The sequence below is a fragment of the Quercus lobata genome, unplaced genomic scaffold (genome assembly GCF_001633185.2).
Source record: "Quercus lobata isolate SW786 unplaced genomic scaffold, ValleyOak3.0 Primary Assembly Scq3eQI_73, whole genome shotgun sequence".
NCBI classification, from domain to species: Eukaryota; Viridiplantae; Streptophyta; class Magnoliopsida; order Fagales; family Fagaceae; genus Quercus; species Quercus lobata.
Genome location: NW_022154703.1, coordinates 823,387 through 849,118, shown reverse-complemented (window position 1 = coordinate 849,118; position 25,732 = coordinate 823,387). Strand labels below are relative to the sequence as shown.

Below are 25,732 nucleotides of genomic sequence, written 5' to 3'. Positions count from 1 at the left end.
AACAAAATGAAATTGGGTAGCAATTAGGACTTATTTGTGACCAAAGAGAGCCAATAACTTAAATGTAAGGGGAAAAATTGTTTGATAGGTTAGTATAATATAGTTGAATCCAAACTGGCTTAAGCTTTTAGCTTAAGTGGTGTCTTTGTCTCTATATTTATTACTATATATAACGACAAAAGCCTAATCTTAAATTGTCACCTATTAAGGCATGCGGCATTAATACAGTAATACGTTAAAAAAAATCTACGAAGAGACATATTGATACAGACTACAGGTGTTTACCAAACTGCACAAATCACAAAAACCTTATGTAAAATGGTATAACCGCACTGCAATGCAAGTAATAGTGGACAGCACTGCATTGCACTGCATGGTGTAGTGCGATTTGCGGTTTTATAATAAGAAAACCGCACAAACCTTACTGCATTACACCCTGTCTATATATTAATATATTTATTTATTTTTAATATTAAATATATTACTAATAGTTTAATAACCCTAATTTTCAAAATAAAAATAGTTTGATAATCCCAGCAAGTATTGACTAGTAAAGCCAGCTCAAAATAAAGAAAAACTAGCTCAATAGTTTAAAACTTAGCCCAAAATAAAAGAAAAAAAATAGTTTTGGATTGCATAGAAAAAGTTCAAAATTTGAAAAATATACTAAGTTTAAGCCATTTAAACCGCATCTTATATGCCGCACTGCATATGTGAGCGCAAAAATAAATTGGGGCGCGGTTATAATTTTGACTAAACTCAAAACCACACCGTACATATGACCTCAAAAATAAAGTACAGTATAATTATGATTTTAATTAAACCGCACTACAAAATGCGGTATTAAAAATAACTTAAAACCATACCGCACTGTATCGCGAACACCCTATTTCAAACCAAACCAATATACCTGTCCAAACACTGAACGGCAATTAAAAAAAAAAAGACATAATTCATCGTAACCAGCGCAAAATTTCCTGTTGCATCATTTGACCGGCTACATCTTTGCAAGTTACCTTATTTATTTATTTATTTATTTCACCATTTGTACCTTTTTCTATTTTGTGAAAATAGTTTTTCGACTGATCAAACATACCCTTTTCGCATGTTCAAAGGTTAGAATGGAACATCTAGATTTTTCCGTCCTTTTGAATTTCTTTTCTTTTAAAAATATATTTTTTTGTTTGTTTCTGTTGATAAAGTTTTGCCAATCAGACAATATGTCCGGAAGTTTAAGCCAATAGATGAACAACAAAACAAAACAAACTAGAAAAGTACAACAGAAAACAAATAGAAAGCCAAATAACATACTAAAATAGATTATCCACTGAATAGAAAATGGATGAGATCCTACTTCTAAAAGACTAAAACGGAAGATGGTATAAATATAAAGCACAAAAATCTCTCTCAAAGCCAATGTTATCCAGGACCTTGTTGAAATTATTATAAGCATACAGATCTTATGAAAACATTAAAAATTTTAATATTTTTCTCACACAGAAGGAATACAATTTCATTGAATTCCAACAAGATAAAATGAAATTCATTCATGATTATGCTTGCAATTGAATTTCTTTCCCCGAAGTTATAATATAATATTTTCATGCACAAAGTAAGATTATTGTTCAAAAATTTTTCTTTTTACCGTCATATGAAAACCAAAGAGTTCTTTTCTTGTGTGGTCTAAAACTAAAAGTAGGCAAGTAGTAGCTCAAGAACTGTGTTCAGAATATAATTAATATGGCGTTTCAATGATTTTGTTCCTCTTGAAAATGAAAAATGGAAACAGTTTTTTTTAGGAAATATTTATTTTAATGTGTTATGAAAATCTTGCTTTCAATCACTTTCAGTAATACAATTTTGAATTATTATTTGTCTCTACATTATTTTTTTTTTTAAAAAAAACCTATTATATTAGAAAACAATTCCACTGAAAACAAGAAAACAAATAAATTAATTAAATTAACCAAGAAGATAATTAAGTCGACACCTATGTCATGAAACACAAGTAAAAAAAAAGTCATGGAACAACATCAGTGCATACCTGGTATAGTTGTAGGCAATTCCAGTGGTGGTGATGCTGCAGCTAGTGGTGGCGATGGCAGCGGTGATAGTGGAGACTCAGCAGAAGGGATATAAAAAGGGTATGTCTCATACCTTATAACGCAGCTGGTTGCTACAAATATTCCTCCTTGCTTTCCATTACAACATAATGGAATATAATCCTGAACCTGCTGCAGGTAAGTGTTGCAATCCAGCTCGCTCAAATCAGGGGTGCACTGCAGAAGTGAATATATAGTTTCGAAGTCTGGGGCACTCACACTCTGCAGAGCAAACTTGCGAGTAGAGTTTCCTGTTGCAGCACGTTTTCTTATGCTATTCAACAAGGGTTTTGTTGGTGCAGACACAATAATAATGGAAGAAACACACAGAGAAACTAAATAATATTTCTGAATATTATTAATTTGAGATTAGAAAATATATAACAATATTTGGACTAAGGCGTGACACTCACTCTCTTTAAGGATATTCAAGCTCTTAGTTGGCTAAACTTTGTAATCGATGCAAACTTTTTCTGGCTCGTCTCCCTCAGGATACAACAGCTCAACAAATGTCGTATGGTTAAAACAACCTCTGCACAAAGTATTCAAGCCCAAAAATCCACCAGAAAGAATACCCTTCCTTTCTAAGAACCTCTCTATTTTTTTTAGTGTGTAAGAATGCTTGCAATTTCTAGATTTTTTGGTATGTTTGGAATGAGTCTGAATGAGTCTATTTATAGGCTCAATGGGCCTCACAAAATTATTACCCAAATTAACTTGATTAATTAGGTCCATAATTCTGATTTGGTAGGTGTTACAAGATTAATTGTTGGACGTAAATTTGATGGGCTGGAGTTACATAATTAAATGGATGAGATAAGGAGTTTTTGAAGGAATAAATAGGCACAACAGCTAATCCATTAAGTGGGTGAATGACTCTTCATTTTCCATAATAAAAGAAGGTCATTTATTGCTTGTTTGGATAGTCCAAAAACTAAGTGATATCACTTAGTTTTCATGATCCATCATCCAAAACTTGTGGGCCCCACAAATGATGCAGTGTTTGGCTTGGTTTTGGATGTTTGTTTCCATCACTCAAAAACTCAAAATTTTGAATTTGGATGATGGAAACGGAAAACACAATTTTGGTGTTTTACATTTCTAAGTTATGAGTTACATGGCATTTTAGTAAATACATAAAAATAATGGGACCCACCTAAAGTCTTGCCACATCAATTCTCTTTCTTATTTTTCTTTCTTCCTTTCTTCTTCAGGTCACATGCCCGGTTCTCTCTTTCTTTCTATTTTTTTTTTTTTTCTTTCTTCCTTCTTCACTCCAGCGCCATTCTTCTCTTCTCTTTTCTTTCTTTGTGTAAAATTATGATTTACAACTATGTTTTATGTTGGCTTTATTCCATGATAAAAAGTGTTGTAATTGCTTTAATTTTGTTACTTGTATTTTGTGGGATTTTATTATATTGGGTTTAGTATGAAGTTGGTAAAGAAACATGAAATGAAGATTATTGCATCTCACGACTAGCTCGCAAGAAATTCGAGAGAAAGGTTCCCGCGAAAAGGGCATATGAGAAGCACATGACTAGAAGCTAAGAAGTCGTGCTAGGTTGTCAATTTCGCGAGTATTTCGCAGGTAAGGCATTCCCGCGAGATACCCGCGAGACTCTCTGCTTGGAGGATTTTTAAATGTGACTTTCTTACCCTTCACCCATACTATATATACCCTCTTACCCACAGAAATTGTAAAGAGGCCTTTTAGAGAGAAAAACCCTAGATAGATTTTCTACAACACACAGACCCATATTTTAGAGAGAGAGAGCTACTCATCCTTAGTGAGAAATCATTCTAACCTCTTCTCCTTCCCTCTCCCATTGTCATACCTTGAGAGGAGATTTATACCCAAACACAACTCACACTAATTTAAAGTGTAGAGAGTGTTTTGGAGCTTGGAAAGTTTTGGGGATTTGCCAAAAGAAACCAATGAGGTTCGGCAGATGCAATCGGGGGTATTGTGGGATCCAGAAAGCTAGACAAGACAATTCCGAGAAGCCTTGTTGGAGTAGGAGATTGGAGGGCTTAGGTACATTGAGTAGATTAGGCTTGGAGGGTTTCTTGCTATTCATGTATTCCAACTTGTTGTCCAGTAGATTGATTTACCGCTTGAAGGGCGGCGGAGAGGTTTTTTGCCGAGTTTTTCAGTTTCCTCTTCAATAACACATCATTGTGTTATCTTATGTTTGCATTTCTCTTCCCTTACTCTTGTGCTTTACTTTTATTGTTTGTTGTTCATGTTTATGCACTAGAGTAGTATCGGTTGTTTGTGCTTTATTTACTCTTGTTTCTGCACTTAGATAATTTAGAGTAAAAGCAATCTAGCCGTAATTTTTAATTTGGGGGTCTAAACAGCTCTTGTGTTTTTAACACATTTTTGAACTTTCATTTTGTTTCTTCACAACAGCTGCATCTTTTTTTCTTCATCTCTTCACACCGAATTTTTTCTTTCTTTCTTCACACTGATTTTTTTTCATTCTTTTTTCTTGATGGGTTGTTATAGTCTTTTCTGGGTATTTTTGGCTTTGATTTTTAGACTAGATTATTTTAGGTTGTTTTGGGTATCTTCTGGGTTTGTGATGTTTGTGCTATCTACTGGGTTTATGACATGAGATCAGAGCTTCAAATATCAACACCAAACCCTTAAAATTGAGATCTTTTGGCTTCATTTTCTGGGTTTATTTTATGAGATCAAAGCTTCTTTTTTTTTTTTTTTTTTTTTTCACTTTGCATTCTTCTTTTATCTTCAAGTTGTAGCCATTGGGTTTTGTTTAAAGAGATGAAGATGTGAAGTGGAGAGGATGCATTTTGTTGAGCATTAATTTTTGTGGATCCTACAACTTTACTTAAAATTGAGTTTTTGAATTGAAATACCACTGAGAATTTCCAGCCAAACACACTACCAATAGACTTATGGGACATTTGAGTTAGAGATATGAGAATTGAGTAATGAGTTTGAGTGATGAGATTTGAGTGTTGAGATATGAAAATTGAGTTAGCACTAAACCAAACAGGCCCTTACTCACTAATGGATATGGAAATAATTCTGAATCTATCTAGCTCACTATCTGAATCAATACATATTACCCATTAATTACTAGGATTAAAAAGAATAAAAAACTCTTCTCCCCTTTTCAACGTGAAATTAAACATTTTACTAACTTCTTATCTTCTATATTACCTCTTATAACATTATATTTATAGGTTTTAGCATGCTGTTGAAAGCTTCTACATCCGAGACGTTTTCTTTGTTTAAAGAGGCTCTTCTATGGCTAGCTTCCAAGATATAAAATATGGATTTGTATGAGAATTGTAGTGAACATTTTTTAATCCAAGCCCAATTGATAGCCTCCTTTTGGTATGGACAAGCCCGTTAATAGTTCACTACTAGTCCAATTGACACAAGTACGGCATTCGCTGGGCAAAGTGTCTCCTCTAGAAAGTGCAATCGCGTATACTTTGTCAGGTGATTCACCTGTAGAGAAATTGTAAAACCCTTAAACGATTTTATTGTTGTTAATCAAGGAGGTCAGGAGGCTATTGAGGTTTGCCCAGTAGGTACTGTTACTGGTGTAGAAGAAGAACGAGAGCAAAATAGAAGAAAAATTGTAGTTTGGAAGCCCATTTTCATATTTCCTCTGCTGTTGTAGGTTGGAAGCATTTTAGTCTAGCAATCTATATCATTACTGTTCTATACTTTCATGCATGTATCTACTTTCTACATTGACTTAAGCGTTGGAAACTTGCTTTGGACCGAGAGAATGGTACACGGTTGATGCGAAGAGGCCGGTATTCAAGCATTCCCATTGGCAATTGCAAATAGGAAATGTTGGGGAAAAGTACAATCAAGGCACAAAAAGGTGTTGGCAACCAGACTTGTAAAATGCCAGAATTGCAATTTTTTTTGCAATTGTGCTACAGTGCCATTCTAAATATAGGATGACATTGTAGTACAATTGTAAAAATTATAACATATTTTAATTGATAAAGTGGAAGAGAGATGGGGGAGAAGAGAGAGGGAGAGTTGTATTGAAATATATTATATTATTTTAGTGGATAATATATATTATTTTAATGAGTAGAATAGGAAAATAAAAATTGGGATATTAGGTGTATTGTAAAATAGTATGGTATAATTAATAAAGTAGTTTTTGGAGATGTTAAAATAAGATAGGATACAATTTTTCGGTGCGAATGCTCTTGCTGATTTTCTCGACACGAAGACGTGAGTAAAATAGTAAATACCAAATACTAATGGCAAAAAAAAAAAAAAAAAAAAAAAAAAAGAAAGGAGAATTCCTTCATGGGCCACATAGATGTGACCGCATTTAGAAAACACGGGTTTTGTTTTGGATGCATGTCTAAGTGTCATCTAGTAATTTGGTGTATAATAATTCTACTTTTTCCAAGTAAACATGTATTGGTCTCACGTATAAATGATATAATACAATCACAATTTAAAACTTAAACATGTTTGGAAATTGGGTAGCAATTATGACTTGATTGTGACCAATGTGAGGCAATAACTTACATGTAAGGGGAAGGATTGTTTGATAGGTTAATATAATATAGTTAAATCCAAACTTATAGACTTAAACTTTTAACTTAAGTGGTTTTTGTATCTCTATATCTATTATCATATATAATAGCATAAACCTAATTTTAAATTCTCTCCCATTAAGACATTTGGCATTAGTAAAGTAATACATTAAAAAAATCTGCCAAGAGATATTGATACAAACCAATCCAATGCGCACCTGTCAAAAGACTCAAAACATTTATAAAAAAAAAAAAAAAAAGATTTATTGTAACCAGCGCAAAATTTCCTATGGCATCATTCGACCAGCTACAACTCTGCGAGTTACCATTTTTTTAGGTTTTTTATTTTTTTTTTTGGTAAAAACCTTTTTTTTTTTAGTTTACCATTTGTAACTTTTTCTATTGAGAAATGATATGTCTACAATATTTTTACAACAAATCCTAAGTATCAGGTTGTTACTGGTTGTTATTGTTGGAGCAAAAAAGTAATCTTAGTATTAGTTTCAAATTTGAACCAATAACAATTAATCACTTGTGATTTGTTGTAAAAATGTTCTGGATGTAGCATCCCTCTTTTCTATTTTGTGAGAATAGTTTTGAGTCTTTTTGCGCTAAGAGTTACTCCGGAAATTAAGCATACCCTTTTCGCAAGTTCAAAGGTTAGAATGGAACTTCAATTATAAATAAATAAATAAAGTTAGAATGGAACATCCAGATTTTTCCGTCTTTGTTGAATTTCTTTTCCTTAAAAAATATATTTTCCGTTTGTTTTTCTGTTTGATAAAGTTTATACCAATCAGACGATGTTTCCGGGAGTTTACGCCAATAGATGAACAACATAACAAAACAAACTAGAAAAACCCAACAGAAAACGAATAGAAAGCCATATAAATTTTTTTTTTTTTTTAAATCACTCTTTGGTAAAATGGAATATTATAATTAAGTTAAGAAGTTGGCCATTAAATTGAAAACATGAAATAATCCGTCAAAGTCTCAAAATTTTAATCAAAATATTCTCTATCATTTTAAATTTGGAATGCAATTAAAAAAAAAAAATTATTACGACATGAGAAAAGTGTAATGAAAGACCTTTTATTTTTTTTGATAAAAAGACCATAACTTTATTAAGAAGAAGATATACATAATAATACATCATGAGCCAAAGCCGACTCAACTATATTAGAGTTTTCCCCTATCTAAATATTTGGCATATTGAGTCAAAAAATGTGCTGGCCAATTGCCATCTCGCTTAGCATGAGAAATTTCCACACATCTAAAAGCCTACAATTTTGCTCTAATCCCACCTATATTATTGTCAATAGCAACTAGAGTTTCACTAGTTCCAATTAATGCTACAACAACTATCTTAGAGTCACTCTCAAGCACCACATCTTGTACACTTACGTCCCAAACAAAAAGAACCCCTTCCTCCAATGATTTTGCTTCAATCTCTATAGGACCCAACATTATTGGTAAGTTCTTACTTAGGGCTGCCTCTACGTGTCCTTTGTTGTTCCGAATAATAACCCCATCTCCTATAGACTATGTGTTAACAAAAGTAGCCCCATCAGTGTTAATCTTATACCAAGACTGGGTTAGGGGTATCCATTGCATTATATCGTAGGTTTCATGGCAAGCCAGCATGAAATTAGCCATTTGAAACTCCTCCAATAAGTACTTGGCCTTCTGCAAAATTTCAGCCACTAATTGTTGTGTTTTACATTGTCTCACTACATTCCTATTAAACCACATACACCATGCCATCATGATGACTAACCGCAACAGTTCATCATTCATATGTTGTCCAAATTTTAAATACCAAAGAAGGTCTCCTAACTCATGGAAAACACCACCTTGGTACTCAAACGAGATACCAGATAAAGTCCAAATTTCACGAGCCTTAAGAGCATCATCTGGTGAGTAGAATTGACATGCCTTGTCTAACCTCCAAGCTTGAGTATGTGGATCAATAAGCAATGCCACTCTTGCATCAACGGTATAGCAATAGGCCTAGACGTGAGTTTGAAGGTAGAAGGTTGGTGTAACCACTTGTCATTCCAGATGTCAATTAATTGCCGGTTCCCCACTAGCCATCGATGACAACGTTTAACCACATCTTGTGCAGCCAAAATACTCCTCCATGCATAGGATGGATGATGCCCCAGCTCAGCTGAAAATAAATAAATAAATCCCACTAGGGAAATTTTTAGCCTTGAATACCTTGTGGACTAGTGAATTCGCACACGTTTTGTTACACCCCAAACCCCAAAGGGTCCAAAGCATGAGAAAGACATCTCAAAGTACCTATAGATTTTTTTTTTTTTTTTTTGACAATCCAATCCACATAAATCATATCCAATACCAACATCAAGAATTATCATAATAATTACATTGAATATACTATCAAGGTAAGTTAGAGCTCTAAGCATTAATTACAATGACCATTGGCCACAAAAGAATAGAGGTCAGAATAAATAATTACATATCAACAGCTTGTCCCATCAGTGAAAATAAAGTCACAACCACTATAATATACAAAAGAATGAGTCAAGCCTATTCTAAGATGTACAACATCTAATATCTCCATTACAAAAGTTCAGCCTCCATCAGTAGTTAGTTTAACTACTATTAGTCACCAAAAAGTTGTCTCAAAAGATTGTTGTCTATTCTGAAAGGTTTATAAAATAATGGAATGAGACAGAGCCCAGTAAGTAGCATAATTAATGGGGGTAGGGGAAATGCAAGTTTCATCTTTAATAATAATATGACAAGAATGATTTAATAATGAAACACAAAGTTTCTCAAAGTAAATACCTTGAAACTGTATATTATAATCTGTGAGCATCAACAATATAATTTCCAAATCCATAATATCTAACATAAGATAAATTATCACAAATATACCACACTACCACATAGACCGATTAAGGAATCCACCCATTCACAACTGGCATGATATTGTCCTCTCTAGTATGCAAACTCTTGGCCCCATGGACAGCAGCCTCACCCATACTCTCAAGGTTTTTCTCTCCCCCCCATGGGCAACAGAGAGAGCGCGTCAAATAGGACCTTTCTTGCATGTGGTCTCTTGGCCCCATGGACAGCAACCTCACCCTCACACAATTAAGGAACCTCTTCCCCCCATGGACAACAGGGAAGAACACGTCATCCAAAGTAAAAGGGCATTGACCTAGATTTGATTCTGTTGTCACAAAGACTACGAAAACTAAATCGGGTGATCACCGGGAAATCACACATAGCATGGTGTTAAAACCACATAAAGCTCACAAGTTACATTACTTTCAAATACATAGTTTATGTCTAGGCAATTTCAGAAAACCCTTAAATAATCTAACTTCCACAAAGTTTGTAAGGTTTCAACTTCATTCTTGTCAAAAGATTTTCTATCAATTTCACACATAACAAGACAAGATAAGCATCTTTAAATTTTATAATATACCATAAAATCCAAGATTTCCTTATCAAAGATTAAATAAAAGATGCTCATTTTTCCATATCAACAATTCATGTATTTCCCTAAATGCAATACCAAATATGATGCATTTTTCATATATAATAATATCTAATAGGGTCATGACACAATGCTTTTAAGAAAGCACATATCCATATATCATTTTCCAAAATGTGTTTGACCCAAAAACAACATTTATAAAACATGGTTATTTTTCCAAAAATCTCATTAAAAAGCTACTTACCTCACAACCGCAAAATCCTAATTCTCCGAGCTCCAAGGAGATTAGTTAGAACCTAAACAATATCAAGTAAACCTATTACAATAAGAATAGAACTTGAAATTGTATCTAACTACAAATTAGGAACTGTCAAATAATCACTTAATTAGGCAAACCTAGTATTTAACCTCATCAATAATAATATATTTCAATTCCAAAGTTTCTCAAGAAATTGATTTACAAGGCATAAACTCCAATTTATAAAGTTAACCCATTTAATATCATCTCCAACATTATGACTAGCTTCCATAAAATTTGCACTACATCATTAAGAGACCCATGAAAGCAAAATCAATATATCCTCTAAGACAAGAAATTTAGAACTTCAACTAACTCCAAATAAACCCAATGGCAATGGAAAAATTAAATTTACCAACCACCACATGCTATAACTTAAAACTCCTAAATTTTCCACCATACATAAACCTTAAGTAGTCATCATTGGCACAAATTATATACCCACTCATCAAATAATTCCACCAATACAAAACTCATACATAAAAACACACAAATTTCATAGTTTTCAGAACCGAACCAGACCGGGAGGTCGGACCGTAAAAATCGAGAACCGGGATGAAAATCGATTTTTTTAGTATAAAGAACTGGGCATATGTGGCAATTCTATGAACTCCTAAAACCGAGGTTGGACCGCACAAACTGGTGGCAAGAACCGTGCGGACCAACCCCTTAGCAATTTTTTTTTTTTTTTAATAAAAACAACTTAACACAATTTTATTCTACTTAATTAAATTATCCATCTCTTACAAGGAATAAAAAAAAAAAAATTATAATTAAAATCCTTCAAAGATATTCAACTTTACTTCAAAAATTAATCATAAATTTTAATGTTTTCATGGTTATTATTTTATTTTATTAACTTTCTTATTTAATTATTAAATATATTCTTGAAAATCATTAAATTTCCCTCACATATATAGATATATTAGTCAATTTTGCTAGTTTTATAAATTTAATATCTATATTTAGGTTTTAATTAATTATTAAATTAATTATAATGTCATCACGGTTCGACCCCGGTTCGACCTTGGTTCGACCTCAAAAACTTTGAACCTCTCCCTTTTACGGTTCAATGAACGATCTGGGTTTAAAAACCTTGATAAATATCACTTCCAATGTTCATAAATCACATGGGTATCATTATTAAAGCTTAGATAAAAATAACCTCAAGTAAAAGTGCAAAACCCACCAAAAAGATGAGAATTTTTTACCTCAAAAAAAAGATGTGAAGTTGTTTATGGGTTCACAACAATTTTCCGGTGATCTTGCCGGAAAAATGATAGTGGAAATGGTGATATGGAGGTGCCGGCGGGAGAGTTTGAAGGAGTGAAGAGGAGTGTTCTACCGAAAATGAAAAAGAAAAAAAAAAAGAGAAGTAAGGAAGTGAGGTGGCCAAAGGAATGAAAAGATGAGTAAAAAAGGAGTGGTGGGTAGTGGGGTTAGGTGGGGCACGTGGAAACCAAAAAATCTTACCTTTCCTCTTTTTCTTTTTTCTTTTTTCTTTTTAAATTTATTTTTTATTTTTTTTACTGACTGGGACGTCACACGTTTGCAGTCTCCCCTTGCTTAGCTAATAAAGCTAAGTTAAAAGCTTTAAGATTGCGAAAACCCAAGCCTCCCTCATCCTCGGGTAAACACATTTTTTCCCAACTCAGCCAAGCCATCTTATTCCTCTCATTCATTTGGCCCCACCAGATCTTATGAACCATACTTGTCATCTCATCACAGAGAGTATTAGGTAATTTAATGACACTTATAGTATACGTTCGGACAACCTGAGCAACAGTCTTGATAAGGATTTATTTGCCCGCAGTAGAGTAATGGAAGACCTTAATAGTGGTGGAGATGGAACACGAGAGAATACCTTTCCTTGCGTGTCCTAGAGGATGATATATTCCAATGGGCCAAAAGAAATGCAATAATATAACAATAACAGTAATGCCAATTTCCCGTGTATAATAGTAATTCTTGGATGCTACAATAACATACTAAAACAGATTTTCCACTGAATAGAAAATGGATGAGATCCCACTTCTAAAACGGGAGATGGTATAAATAATATTTAAAAAAAAAAAAAAAACCCTCTCTCAAATCCCATTTTATCCAGGACCTTGTGGAAATTATAAGCATATTTCATATTTGCCGCGGAAATTATAGCTTTTCTTTTATAATTATAGATCTTATGAAAAATTATGAAAACATTAAATCTTTTAATATTTTTCTAATAAGGAAGAATTTTTTTTTGGTTATTTCATCTAGACGATTTCATTGACTATTTGGTTATGGTTGAGTAGAGAAAAGTAATATACAGGGCCGGCCCGAGCGTTTTCGAGACCTAAGACAAAATTTTCAAATGGGGCCTTTATGTTATCACTTAAATGATATTTAACTAACATTTTATATAATAATTTTTTTTTAAATCCATTTTTTTTACTCGTTAATATGAATTTTATTTTTTTGAGAAAATGCTAAAGTTATAACAAATTTTACTACAAACTAGTGTTGTAATGAATGTGATCAATGACATGAAGCTTACAAAAATACTAGAAATATTATAAAATTTACAACATGAGAATTACAAAGATATATTACCAATCACAAATATTCATTCAAAAATGCAGTCAATAGTTTGTTGAAATCTACCTATCATACTCATTGTCACATTAAATTATAAAAGTTATGGAGACCACCATGCACCCTTGGTGTAGTGATCACTCCACAAGTATAAGTTCTTGTGGGCGTGAGGGGCAATGGCTTAGATTTAAATCTTTAGAAGAGAGTTTCGCACACATATACACTTAGATTAGGCTATAGTATAATTTTTATCTTGTATAAAAATAATTAAATAAATAAAAGTTATGTAGTAAAATTTATAGTATTTTTAACATTTTCCTATTTGAATTACTTGTGATTAGTAATACGTCTATTTGTAAGACCTATTTATTTAAATTTGTCTTATCTCTATCTCTAGCATTATTTAATTCTTTGAGCTTTCCTAATAGTGAAAAAAAAAAATGTAAACTAAAATGTTTTAATATCTCCCAAAAATATTTATATTAAAAAAAAAAATTGCCCTCAAATTTGGGGCCTTCTCTAGTAAGGGGGGCCTAGGCAATGGCCTAATTGGCCTAAGCCTAGGGCCGGCCTTGGTATTATAATTGTATAAACTTAGTTGTTATGCTTTAAGTTAGTAGTTAGAGGAAACAATAGTTGTCAAGATTGGGATCCTACGTAAGATCGTGGGAGATAGGTGGATCATGAATTGTAAGATCCTACTTATTTTTAAATTTAAAGAAAAAAGACACATTGAGTGTGCGTTTGGATTTGGATGAAAATTATAAATTATTTTACTATTCAGCTTATTTTTGCTACTATTTATGGATCTCATTGCACTTTTTGGTACTATTCATTGGCTCTACTGTACTATTTCAATTAACTTTTACCTTTATCTACAGTCCTTTCAACAATAAGTTTTTAGTTTCAACAAAATAAATGGTATCCAAACAAATCCTAATAATGACTTTTTATATTAAATAATCAAGTAAATTATGAATTAATCCATAAAATTTAAATAACTAAAAAAAACAAAGATTTGCATGGATCTCACTGCACTTTTTAGTACTATTTATGAGTCTCATCGTACTAATTCAGCTAATTTTTACCTTTATCTACAATATTTTTAACAAAAAAATTTTAGTTTCAGTAAAATAATCCTAAAACTGAATCTTGCCTCCCTCACTATTGAAAATGGCTAAAAAATAGCCCTCAAAAAAATTTAATACAAATAACTTAACCAAAAAATAATAGCATTTGGCCCATTCTTTAGCCCATAAATCCCTCCAAATTTCCAAATACAAATACCAAATCCGGACTACTCTTCAATTACGGAAAAAACAATTTTTTTTGGGTTTATTTGTATAAAATAAAATAAAATAACTTCCATACGCCGCCGACCCACTCTGCAATGATCCTGTGGTAACTTCTCGTTACCTAACCAGTGGTGTCTCTTTCGGTATCTCTTTCTGCTCTCTCTAGTATAAATGTTGTCTTTTTGAAAGAACTCTGCTCTGTGCTACATGTTTGATAAATTAAATCATAAGTCTTGCTGTGTTAGTTACTAAAAAGTCACTGTAGTGGCTAACGTGCAGAGATTTCTAACCTCTTCTTTTTCTTTTCTCTATTTTGAGTATTTTCTTTTTTTGTTTTTTGGTTATAAAAAAGTCTAAAGGTCAAAAATGGTTTCCAGCCTGCACATTGTAATTTGTGTTGCTACTGTTTTACTATTTTATATTTAAATATGATAATAGTAATTTTTGTATTCTAATAACAGTGACTTGCTCTATCAACAAAAAAAAAAACAGTGACTTGCTATTGTTTATTTGATAATAGTTGCTTTGAACAATTAAATTAAGTTATTTAAAATATTCTTGTTTGTCATGTGATGTCTTTCTTTCTTTCTTTCTTTTTTGCTAAATTGATTGTTAAATGGTTATATTTGATAATATTAGCATGTATAATTTAATTTCAGTTATTGTTATATATTTGTTTGTATATTAAGATAGAAACAAATTTACTTCAATTGTTTAGTTTTGATCGACTATATACACTTATTAAGAAAAAAATTGTATTAACTTATTAAGAAAATTTAATTAAGTGATTGTGTACCTGTGTTACTGTGTATATAGAAAAAGAGATTGTCAAAAAAGAAAAGCTTTAGAATAAATTATAAATTATTTTAATACTAAGAAAGAACATATAGTATAACTTTGTTCAGTTCAATTTAATTCACGAAGGCAACATATGGCCTCTTTGAAAAAAATTTCTAGCTCAACCATGTAAATTCCACATCCTGTGAGATAGCGATGAGATATAGCCACTCTAGCGATAACATATAGCCACTCCATAAGATACCACTGCTTAATTGTATGTCTCTCCAAAACGCAGTAAGAAATAGCAAAATTTACATTGGCACAACTATCGTGCATCACCGTTGTAAAATGCAACATGTGGTGTATTGATTTTATGAAATGCAAATGGAAATGGAGATGTGAGAATATGATCAGCCATAAATGTAAAATCTATACAATTCTAGCGAGGATCTAATTCCGAAATTGAAACATTGTTTACTGACGCTTGGACAGAGCTACTTTTGGATTGTGTTGACCCCATCTCCCTTGAATGGTGCTCCACCAAGAGCATGTTTGATCTAGTGCTACTGTCCATCAGAAACGCTGGTTGTGATGGTACTGGTAGACTCATAGATTCACTATTCAGCATGAGAACAACTGAAGCCATGGTTGGTCTCCTATCTACATTTTCTTGAACGCAAAGTAACCCAATATGGATGCATTTCATTATTTCAGTTGTTGAATCAGTACGCAATGTGGAATCCACAAGATTAGAAGTTGTCCCATCCCTCCATTGTTTCCAGGCCTGCAAAGGTATGTAAAAATTGTAAACACAACAACAAAGAGAATATTATTTTACCTTAGGGTATCATATGAATTACTAGCCATGCTTATGAGTTAGAATGAAGGGAAAGCACTTGTACTCACATAATCTATAAGTCCATCTCCACTGTCTTCAATTTGAAAACTATTACTTTTCTGCCCAGCCACCATCTCTAGGACTATCACACCAAAACTAAAAACATCGGACTTCACTGAAAATTGTCCACGAAACGCATATTCTGGAGGCATGTATCCACTATACATGTGGATAAGAATAAGATAAGTTTATTTGCATGGTAATAGAGGTTTCTATATTATAATTTAAAATTAATTTGATTTCATCATATTTGAATAAAGATGATTAAAAATATTTTTTTTAGGATTTCCCCATTCTCTCTACAAATAATGGTTTTTATTCTATATTAATAGTATGAGAGATATACTTACTAGGTCCCCACAATTCTACTAGTGTTTCCTTGAGTTTGATCTAGTTGAAATAATCTCGCCATACCAAAATCGGAAATCTTGGGGTTCATACTGGCATCAAGTAGAATGTTGCTAGCTTTGAGATCTCGATGAATAATACGAAGTTGAGAATCTTCATGAAGGTAAAGAAGTCCTCGAGCAATACCCCCAATAATTTTGAGGCGCTTTTCCCAATTCAATTGTGCACGCTTGATTGGATCTACATATTCATGTAAGTGTATAATTCCAATAAACAAATGTATGTGGAAGTGTTTGTAACCCAACACTAAATCATTTAAGAAGAAATGACTATAAATAGAACGTGACAGTTAAGATAGAAGTGCAACATACCAAATATGAAGCGGTCAAGGCTTCCATTTGGCACAAACTCATAAACTAGAAGCCTCTCATCCCCTTTCAAGCAGAATCCTAAGAGTCTTACAAGATTACGGTGTTGTAACTTAGCAACTAACATGACCTCATTCTTAAATTCTACTTCTCCTTGTGAAGAATTCTTAGACAACCTTTTCACAGCTATTTCTTGTCCATTTGAGAACATACCCTGAAAAAATGAAAATATATTAAAAAAAAATTAAATATAATTATGTAATCCTCAAAAATTCAAAATTAGGGATTTAACATGTTAGGAAAAGTAAAATTGATATTTATTTCACTCGATAATGTCGCATTACCTTGTAAACAATACCAAATCCACCCTCTCCAAGCTTATTAGCATCAGAGAAGTTTTGTGTAGCAACTCTAATTGTGCCAAAGTCAAATTGCAAGGATTCAACAGCACTAATTTCATCTTCAGCTTCACCTGAAGAACAAGTCAATAGGTCTGAATTAGATAACTGTATTGACTCAATTGAAATTGTAATTATGTGTACACAAAAATAACAAGGGGGGCTATCCAGAACTGATTGCTGAATCGTGTCTTCTTTAACTCTAAATGGAGCAAAAAACGTCCTATATGTAATATTCTTAAATTTGTTTTAGTAAAACTATTGCATACACTCATCTTTCAATTAGTTTTCATAATTGTTTCCACTAGAACCGATTTCATGTCCAATTAATGGTAGTTAAATTATGCTTTTGTTCTGTTTAAATGATTAGGAGAAAATAATACTTGAAAAAGTGGAATCTTATTTTCACTAATATTGCTTAATACTTCAAGCAATGCTTACACCACCACATACAAGTTGTAAGCATATGGTAGTTTTTCGTCCTTTTATAGTAATGATTCACTTATCGTTTAGCAACAAGGAAAGGTAAACCAATTTCTAACTTACTTTCAAGTTTCGTCCTTGGGTTCCTCTTTCTTAAATAGATGCAAATGCAGATCGAGATGATTAGTACAGCAGCAGAAATAGTTGTCACTACCACAACGATTGTAGTTCGAGATGAGTTGCTTTCCTTTCCTGCAAAAGCCGGAACTCTGCCTTCATTAAAACATTCCGAGTGTTGAATTTTAAAATGAACATTACTAGAGGATGCAGAGGAGCGGTAAAAAAAAACTTAAAAGCAAAAATGACTTAATATAGATAGAACATTACACCACTAAAAATAGTCTACATATAATTTGTTATGTCGTAAGTATAATAGCATGGCTACACATTTCTACTTATGGCTTTTGGTTGTGATTTTCGGGTGTGAGAGAGAGAAGAGAGAACATAATTAATTAACGTGATTAAGTCTTAACAGCTTACACTTATAAGTTTTAACTCATTGAAAAACATATATGTATAGTAGACTAATTCCAAAATTCTATACTTAACATGGTTGAGTTTTAACAGATTACACTTAATGTGATTCATGAGTCCATAAAATTGCATGTTTAATCCTTGAAATTATTTTGTAATACCTACCCTTTAGGTGAAAATTTTAACAATGACTGATAAGTGAAAATTTTATTAATGACTAACAAGTCCATAAATTTGCATAATTAAGCCTTGGCATTAATTTATGAATACCAGCTCTTTTGGAGAAAGTTTATTGATGAGTATCTTACAAAAGGGAAGGTTATACAATATGCAAGAGTACAATAATGGTGTATTCTCTAATTTCACATGAATAATAGGTCACACCATAAATTTAATCGGTGGGACACTATTTTATATATGAGATATTAGAGATTCATGATATGCATGATTGGGTTTATAAATAGGGGTTGCGTATTTGAGGCAATTAAAAGGGGATTTAACCATATAAGAAATGACATTATTATATGCAATGAAAAACATATTTAGACCCGTTGGTTGATTTAAATGGAAATTAGTAAAATTTGACAAACTAACAAATTATACAATTCCAATTATTACCGGTTAAATACCACAAATTATGCACGTCAACAAACATAAAGCACAAAGAAGTAAAGTAAAGAAACTTATGGACACATCCCAAAAAAAAAAAAAAAAAACCACTACAGGGTTAACTGTAGCCCGAAAAAGGAATTTCATTATTAGAATTGAATTTATACAAACCAAATTATACCCATGTGATCATAGTCGCTACCCAATTCAAAGCTTACAAATGTGACACCACTATTTGCTCCAAGACCATTGGACTATTCTAAACTATAGTCCATCCCCGAATCACGTTCATTACTACAAGGACTGCCTTGGAGATTTGACTCGCAATGCAAACATATACTAGGATTGGCTCTATAGCCTCAGATCACCTACTGGAAACAGTATCATGAGATTTACTTTAAGAACACTCGAGTTATGGTGAAAATAGAGGTTGGATCAATACTCTTGAAAACCTACTTGACACGACTTTAGTGAGACCTAATATCTAATATAGTTCAGTATGTAGCACACACATACCAGGTCAATAACCAACTTAATTAAACAATTGGGAAATTAGGATTCTTGTGTCTCGAATCTTGATAGAGTGAGGCTTAGTCAAGAAGCTTGCTTCAATTAATCGAGACATAATCAAAAGGTAGTAAAGTTTCAAGAAATTACCTTCTCTAGAATTGCATCTTGGACACTTGATCTTGTACTTTAACTTTATAACTCAAACAGGATCACAAGTTATGGAATTTGGCACTAAATCCTAACATGTAGTAATATAATAAAAGATGGATTTGATATATACCACTTATTCCATTTGATTTAATGTAGACATTAATTACACGTTACACGCTCGACATCTATGATTTTTTATTATGTGATTCACTATAAGTATATAAAATTATTAAGATGATTTGTTTTAGATAAATTTCTGTTACCAAAGTTATGTTCTAAGAAGTTGTAATATTATTTGAGTTAAGACTTTATTACAAATATTTCAAGAAAAAATAATCCTTAGTTATTTTAAATTATTTTAATCATCTATATTTTCTCAAAAAAAAATTTAATATTATGATATTGCCATGTAATTCAACATACTTTTTATTTTTATTATATCTATTTTATGGTTCAATTTTAATAATAGTAATGCAATCCTTTTTTATTTAAGATAGCCTAATAATTAATTCTGATAAGAAACAGAACAAAACTGGGGAGAAGGTAACGACACCAAAAATTAAATCGTTTCTTGTTTCTACGTTGGCCAGAGAGTCCATAGTTTGTACTTTTTTTTATAAAGAATTTTTTAATGTACTTAAAAAGGCTGATTAAGATGTAAGTGCCCGAGAACAAAAGGAAGTGATGTTCGTTGAACTTTCCGAGTGGAAGGCAAGCAAAGTTTTTTCTTTGGGGAATGAATTTTTACTTCTCAAGCAATAAATACAGTCGCATACTCATGTCATAAATGTGGTCATATTCAAAATAACTCAACAAATTCATGCATAATATTTAAGAAGGGTTGTAATCTCCAGATCCTAGAATAGCCAAGGAAAAATAAGAACTAATTCGTTCGCATTTAACCAAAAACGAAAATCAACTCAAGTAATCGTTTGTATTAAACTTTTCCTTCTACTACCGTCATATTAATATATGAAAACCAAGGACTTCTTTTCTTATGTGGTCTAAAAGTAGTAGTTTAAAAACTGGATTCAGACTATAATTAAAATGGCATTTCAATGATTTTGATCCTCTTTCAAGTGAAAAGTGAAAACAAATCTTGTTTAGCAAACATATTATTGTTTGCTTCTACACACACACAAAAAAAAACTATTATATAAGATAACAATTCCACTGCAAACAACCAAACAAATAAATGATTAAACCAAGATTTCTTTTTTCTTTTTTCTTTTTGAGGATGATTAAACCAAGATTAAGATAAGTCAACTTCTAATTCAAGAAATAAAAATATGAAAAAGTCATGAAACATCAGTGCTTATATACCTGGTGTAGTTGTAGGCGATTCTGGTGGTGGGAATGCTGCAGATGGGACTGGTGGCGGTGGTGATGGTGATGGCGGCGGCGGTGATGGTGGTGGCTCAACTGAAGGGTCATAAAAAGAGTATACTTCAAACCTTATATCACAGCTGGGTGTTACAAATTTACCTCCCTGTTTTCCATTACAACATTGCGGTATATAACTCTGAACCTGCTCCAAGCAACTGTTGCAATCTAGCTTGCTCAAATCAGGGGTGCACTCAAGAAGTGCATATATGGTTTGGAAGTTTGGGGCAGAGGCACTCTGCAGAGCAAACTTGTGAGTAGAATTTCCTGATGCAGTACGGTTTCTTAGTCTATTTAACAAGGGTAATAGCACGTTGTTGAAAGCTTCTACGTCTTGGACATTTCCTGTGTTGTAAAAGGCAAAAAGAGGGCTAGCTTCCATAGCATTAAATATGGATCTGTTTGAGTATCGAAGTGAGCATTTATCAGGCCAAATGATTGCCTCCTTTTGGTTTGGACAAGCTTTCAATAGGTCGGATCTAGCCCCATAGATACAATTACGGCAGTCGCTGGGCAAAGTGTCTCCTCTACAGAGCGCAATCGCGTATACTTTGTCGGGAGCTTCACCAAAAGAAAAATTGTAAAACCCATAATTAATTTTGGTGTTGTTAATCATTGAGGCCAGGAGAGTATTGAGGTTTGCCCTGTAGGTACTGTTACTGGTGTAGTTTCCAGTGTCATAACAGTGTTGGGCATCTGTGGGAATAATAACAAGATGAATGAAAGCAACATAGAAGAATAACAGTAGTCTCGAACGGCCCATTTTCATTGTTCCTCTGCAGTTGTGGCTAGGTTTGAAGAATTTTAGCATAAGACTCCCATGTTATTCCTGTTCTATACTTTCGTCAGTTCATGTATCTGCGCCTTTCTACATTGACTTGGGTGAAAGGTGCTGGAAACTTCATTTAATTTATGACCAATTCAAAGCTTTGAATTGAATAATACACGGTTTACACATACAGACGTGAGTGAATACTGAATAGTCATAGTTATAGACAAATAGGACAAAATAGAATTCAAAAAGGTCTTTTCCACCGTGGGCCACGTAGATGTGAACGGTTTGAATTTGTACACGGATATATTTATTTTGAATTAACGAAACTTTGAGCTTTCTTCATTTTTATTACATGCTATTGGTAGGAAAATTTTAGGGAAAATTATAGTTTTTCACTCAAATCTTTAATTGATTTATAATGTTCCCCAAAAATTTTGAGTGCAAGATTAACAACCTAATTTGGGAGTTTTCTTTTGTCACAAATAACAAACCTCATATTGTCTAATTTGGGGTTAACTTTAACGAAAAAGTGCAATTTAAGTAATCTAAACAATTGAGGAGCATTTTGGTAATTTTCTAGTATTTAAAATTACTAATATACTTTTTATTCTTGGAATGAATAATCAGTAAATTTTATTAACAAAAGGAATAAATGAGCATAGCAAATTGCAAATTACACCAACAAGCAAAACATCAAGTTCAAGTCAAGGAAGCAAACAAAGCAACAACATTTCAAACCACAGTTTAATAAACCACTAGCCAAGATTAGAAGCTAGGTGGTACATTGCCCAAAAAAAAAAAAAAAAAAATCTCAAATTACTTTAGAGCATTCTCATCCGCTCTCTAAAAAATAATGCCATTTTGACACACCAAAAACCCACATTATCATTTTAGCACATCATTTTACAACATACCATTTATCAGATGTTCTATACTTCAATTCTATACATTAAAATAATATTTCCTACACATTAAAATAATATTTCCTACACATTAAAATAATATATTTACCCAAAACCCAGCAAATATACAAATGCACAGCCCAATCGCCACCGAGTCCAACAGCCACTGCTACAACCACAACCACCGCCACAAACTACAACCACAATCACCGGATCCTCTAACAAATTCCAAATCCAAAAACCTCAACAAAAAAATAAATAAAATAAAATAACTCAAAATCTTCAACAAAACCCCAACCCAATAGATCAATCAATGACCAAACTCAACCAACCATCGGCGAAGAGATCGGCGGCGAGAGCTGTGGAGGACGACGAGCAAAGAACGGTGACTGTGGAGGACGACGAGCAAAGATCGGCGACTGTGGAGGACGACGAGCAAAGATCGACGACTACCCCTAGGCGAGCAGAGCTTTAGGGCAAGCAGAGGTTCAGATTGGCGAGCTTCAATCAGCAAGCTCTGCTTCAGATCGGAATCGCCTTCTCGGGAAAAAAAAAAATTTGAGAAAGAGGTGTAGAGACGGAGAGATGGAGAGATAAAAAAAATGAAACTGAGAAAGAAATAGGGAGCAATGGAGAGATGGAGACCAGAGAGGAGAGAGTGAGAGAGCTGTGTTGCAGACGGAGAGAGATGTGTTCGGAGGAGAGAGAAAAGTGAATAAAATAAGAAAAAAAATTATAGCATTGATATCCGTACCGTCTCATATTTGAGATGGTACTATAGCGGTGTGCCAAATTTTTTGGCATTTGGCACACCTCATGAGGGTCTATTTTTGATGTTTGGTGTGCCAAATGCCAAATATTTGGCATTTGGCACACCTAATGAGAGTGCTATTAGGGAGTTAATCATGCATTTTGAATTGTCAAATTGAAGTATTTGTTGAGATGCAAATTTGACACAAAAAATGTTGGAGCTATTAAGAAGATCCTTGGGATAGAAATTCATCATGATAGAGGGACTTGTAATTGCAGTTATCTCATAAGGAATATCTTAAAAAAGGTGTTAGAGATGTTTAGAATACTTGATTCAAAAACGGTTAAGGTGCTGCTTGTTGCTAGTTTCAAATTGTCCTTACAGTTGCATCCAATATTAATATTAGATAAGGAGTCAAAGTGTATATCTAAAATGTCATATGCTAATGTAATTGGGTGTCTCATGTACTTGATGGTGTGTACTAGACTTAATATTTCTAATGCAGCCATTGTGGCTAGTAAGTATATGACAGATCCAAAAAAAAAAAAAAAGAGCATTGGACTGAAGTAAATTGGATCTTAAGATATCTTACAGATACTCTTGCTTTAGGTACCTTTTTTAATCAGATATGAGCTCGTACAGAACATTGACTTATGGGGATGGTGGTTATGTTGGGGATCTTGAGTGCAATATCTGGCAGGAAAAGGAGTGTGGCTTTAAAGACCAGTTAATGAACTTGGTTTCAAGCAAGATAGCGTGGTGGGACTTTTTTTTTTTTTTTTGAATAGTAGTGGGACATTGTAATTGTCAAAAAAGTACAATTCACTTGGCAAGGAATCAAAGTATAGCGTGCAAGGACAAATTAAAGCACAACTTATTGGTGTTTGTCGTTTGTCGGTCATAATGGTTTAACTAAATTCCTTTATTTTTTTTTTTTTGACCTAGTTCTTTTATGAGAAACACTAACTAATGCTCTTATGATAATTTTTAACAATTCATTTTAGAAATGACAAGAGGTCGAGTTCGGGTCAAATTTCTTTATACCCGAACCTGACCTTTGGGCCGATACCCGTTACTCGAACCCGGCCCGTTTAATAAACGGGGTTTTTTTTTTTGTTGCACTCAAACCCCTGATCGGGCCCTACAGACCCCAGCCCAAAATCATAAATCCAAAAATCAATACAAACCCAAAATCATAAATCACAGAATATACATATAATTTTCTTAGCAATCACAGCATTTTCTTGGCAATTTTCTTTTCATCCAAACGGATGCCAAGATCTAACAAACCAATCTGTTCAAAAAATCCAACAAATCCCAAAAATTTGCAAACCCATAAATAAAATTAGCAAATTTGAAAATCCCAACAACAAAACACCAAAAAAAACCCAACAAAGCTTGATCGCTTGATTGTGGTTGGGCTTGTCGGCGAGGATTTTCTTGGATCTTGTTTTCTGGGCTTGGTTTTGACTGTGGTGGCTTGGATGAGTTGTTGGTTGTGTGGTGCTTGATGGCTTGAGGGAAGGCGATGACAGAGCTTGGATTGGCAGTGACATCTTGGGTTGGCAATGAGATTGAGTGAGTGAGAGAGTGGGAGAGGAGAGTGGGGCAGCTGGTGAGTGTGTGAGCTAAAATGAGAGAGGATTAGTTTTAGGGTTTACAATTTTTATATATATAACTTGTAACTGGGTTGGGTCTGCGTCCTAGTTCAGTTTTTTTTTTTTTTTTTTTTTTTTTTTTAACCCAAACCTGACCCTATTCTTTATTGGTCAGGGTAAAACCCGACCCATTAGGATCGAGCCGGGTCGGGTATCCAGGGGTCAAACAGCAATTGTCATCCATAATCCATTTAAAAAAAGTTTTTATGGGAAAAGATAAAAAAGTAATTAATATTTTGATAGCTTTTTATATTTTCCAAAAAATGGTGTTAAAACTTTTCTAAAATGAATTATTAACCATTACTTTAAGTGTATTTGTTAGCATGACCCTTCTTTTATTAGTTTAAGGAATCCCACTGTTTTGTTATTTCTATCGTAGCCTACATATGCCATATATATGCATTTTCAAAATTGTTATTTTTTAGCTCAATTAGCTAAAAATATTTAGCAATAGCACTTTTTTTTTTTTTTTTTTTTTTTTTTTTTTTTTTTTGCGTGGGTTGTTAAAAATATTAATTTAGCAATTTGACACTGTTATTGTAAATGCTCTTATGCTGCATGGAAGCCTTCAAAGAGACTTTCAAGGCACATATGAGAAACCATAAATTAAAAAAAAGGGTTGGGTGTCTTGAGTGTCTTTGTGCCACTTATGTAATCTTCCTACTCTTGTAGTAAAACTTTCACTTGGTCGCCACCTGTGAATATTATCAAACGATACAAATTCTTGTGTTCTTTATGTGTGTGCTTATTATTATTATTATTATTTTTTTTTGTCTTCAATATTATTGATTTAAATCTTGTGTTGCTATTTGAAAAACATTCATTAAATAAATGTTCAACATAGTTCAAAAAAAAAAAAAAAAAATCTTAAGATTATGGATAAAATAAAATAATTGATATATTCGGTTTATTTTATCTTATAAGATAAAATAAACCGTATGTATCAATTGAAAATTCTA

General features: G+C 32.9%; 1 protein-coding gene across 1 annotated transcript; it reads right to left on the bottom strand.

Annotated features, from left to right (window-relative positions):
- Positions 1-15,236: 15,236 nt before the first annotated feature.
- On the bottom strand, positions 15,237-21,560 carry LOC115972800 (cysteine-rich receptor-like protein kinase 10). Its single transcript, XM_031093050.1, has 7 exons — positions 20,628-21,560; positions 17,625-17,753; positions 17,025-17,152; positions 16,684-16,894; positions 16,315-16,552; positions 15,973-16,123; positions 15,237-15,850 (listed from the first exon to the last, which is right to left on the bottom strand). Exons 1-7 carry the CDS (start codon positions 21,496-21,498, stop codon positions 15,506-15,508), a joined length of 2,073 nt encoding a protein of 690 aa, XP_030948910.1. The 5' UTR covers positions 21,499-21,560; the 3' UTR covers positions 15,237-15,505.
- Between the last annotated feature and the right edge of the window lie 4,172 nt (positions 21,561-25,732).